The 339-nt window shown below is 69.3% G+C and overlaps 1 protein-coding gene across 1 annotated transcript in view; it reads left to right on the forward strand.

Annotated features, from left to right (window-relative positions):
* Positions 1-78, forward strand: part of LOC103622943 (immunoglobulin superfamily containing leucine-rich repeat protein 2) — a gene marked incomplete at its 5' end in the record, with an annotated part of 10,372 nt that extends 10,294 nt beyond the window's left edge. Inside the window, one exon of the mRNA XM_008641969.1 lies at positions 5-78. Coding sequence (XP_008640191.1) covers positions 5-78 — 74 coding nt within the window. The remainder of the gene's footprint in view (positions 1-4) is intronic.
* Between the last annotated feature and the right edge of the window lie 261 nt (positions 79-339).

Here is a 339-nt window from a genome sequence, read left to right on the forward strand (position 1 = left end):
ACAGGGGCACCTCCGAGGGCCCTCCGTGGTCAGTGGCACCTCTGGGTGACCTCCGTGGTCAGTGGCACCTCCGAGTGACCTCCGTGGTCAGTGGCACCTCTGAGTGACCTCCCTGGTCACTGGCACCTCCGGGTGACCTCCGTGGGCAGGGACAGCTCCGAGTGACCTCCGTGGATCTGGAATCTCCTTCTCCTGCTCCCTGCTCCACCCCTCGAGCCCCACGCGCCCTTTCCCGGCCCCGCAGCGCCTCCCTGGGGTCCCCCCCCCCCCCGCTGTCCCCAAACCCTGTCACAACTCACCGGAGGCCACCTCGTGTCCTGCAGAGGCCACCCACGCCCT

The sequence above is a fragment of the Corvus brachyrhynchos genome, unplaced genomic scaffold (assembly GCF_000691975.1).
Source record: "Corvus brachyrhynchos isolate BGI_N302 unplaced genomic scaffold, ASM69197v1 scaffold309, whole genome shotgun sequence".
Classification (NCBI taxonomy): Eukaryota; Metazoa; Chordata; class Aves; order Passeriformes; family Corvidae; genus Corvus; species Corvus brachyrhynchos.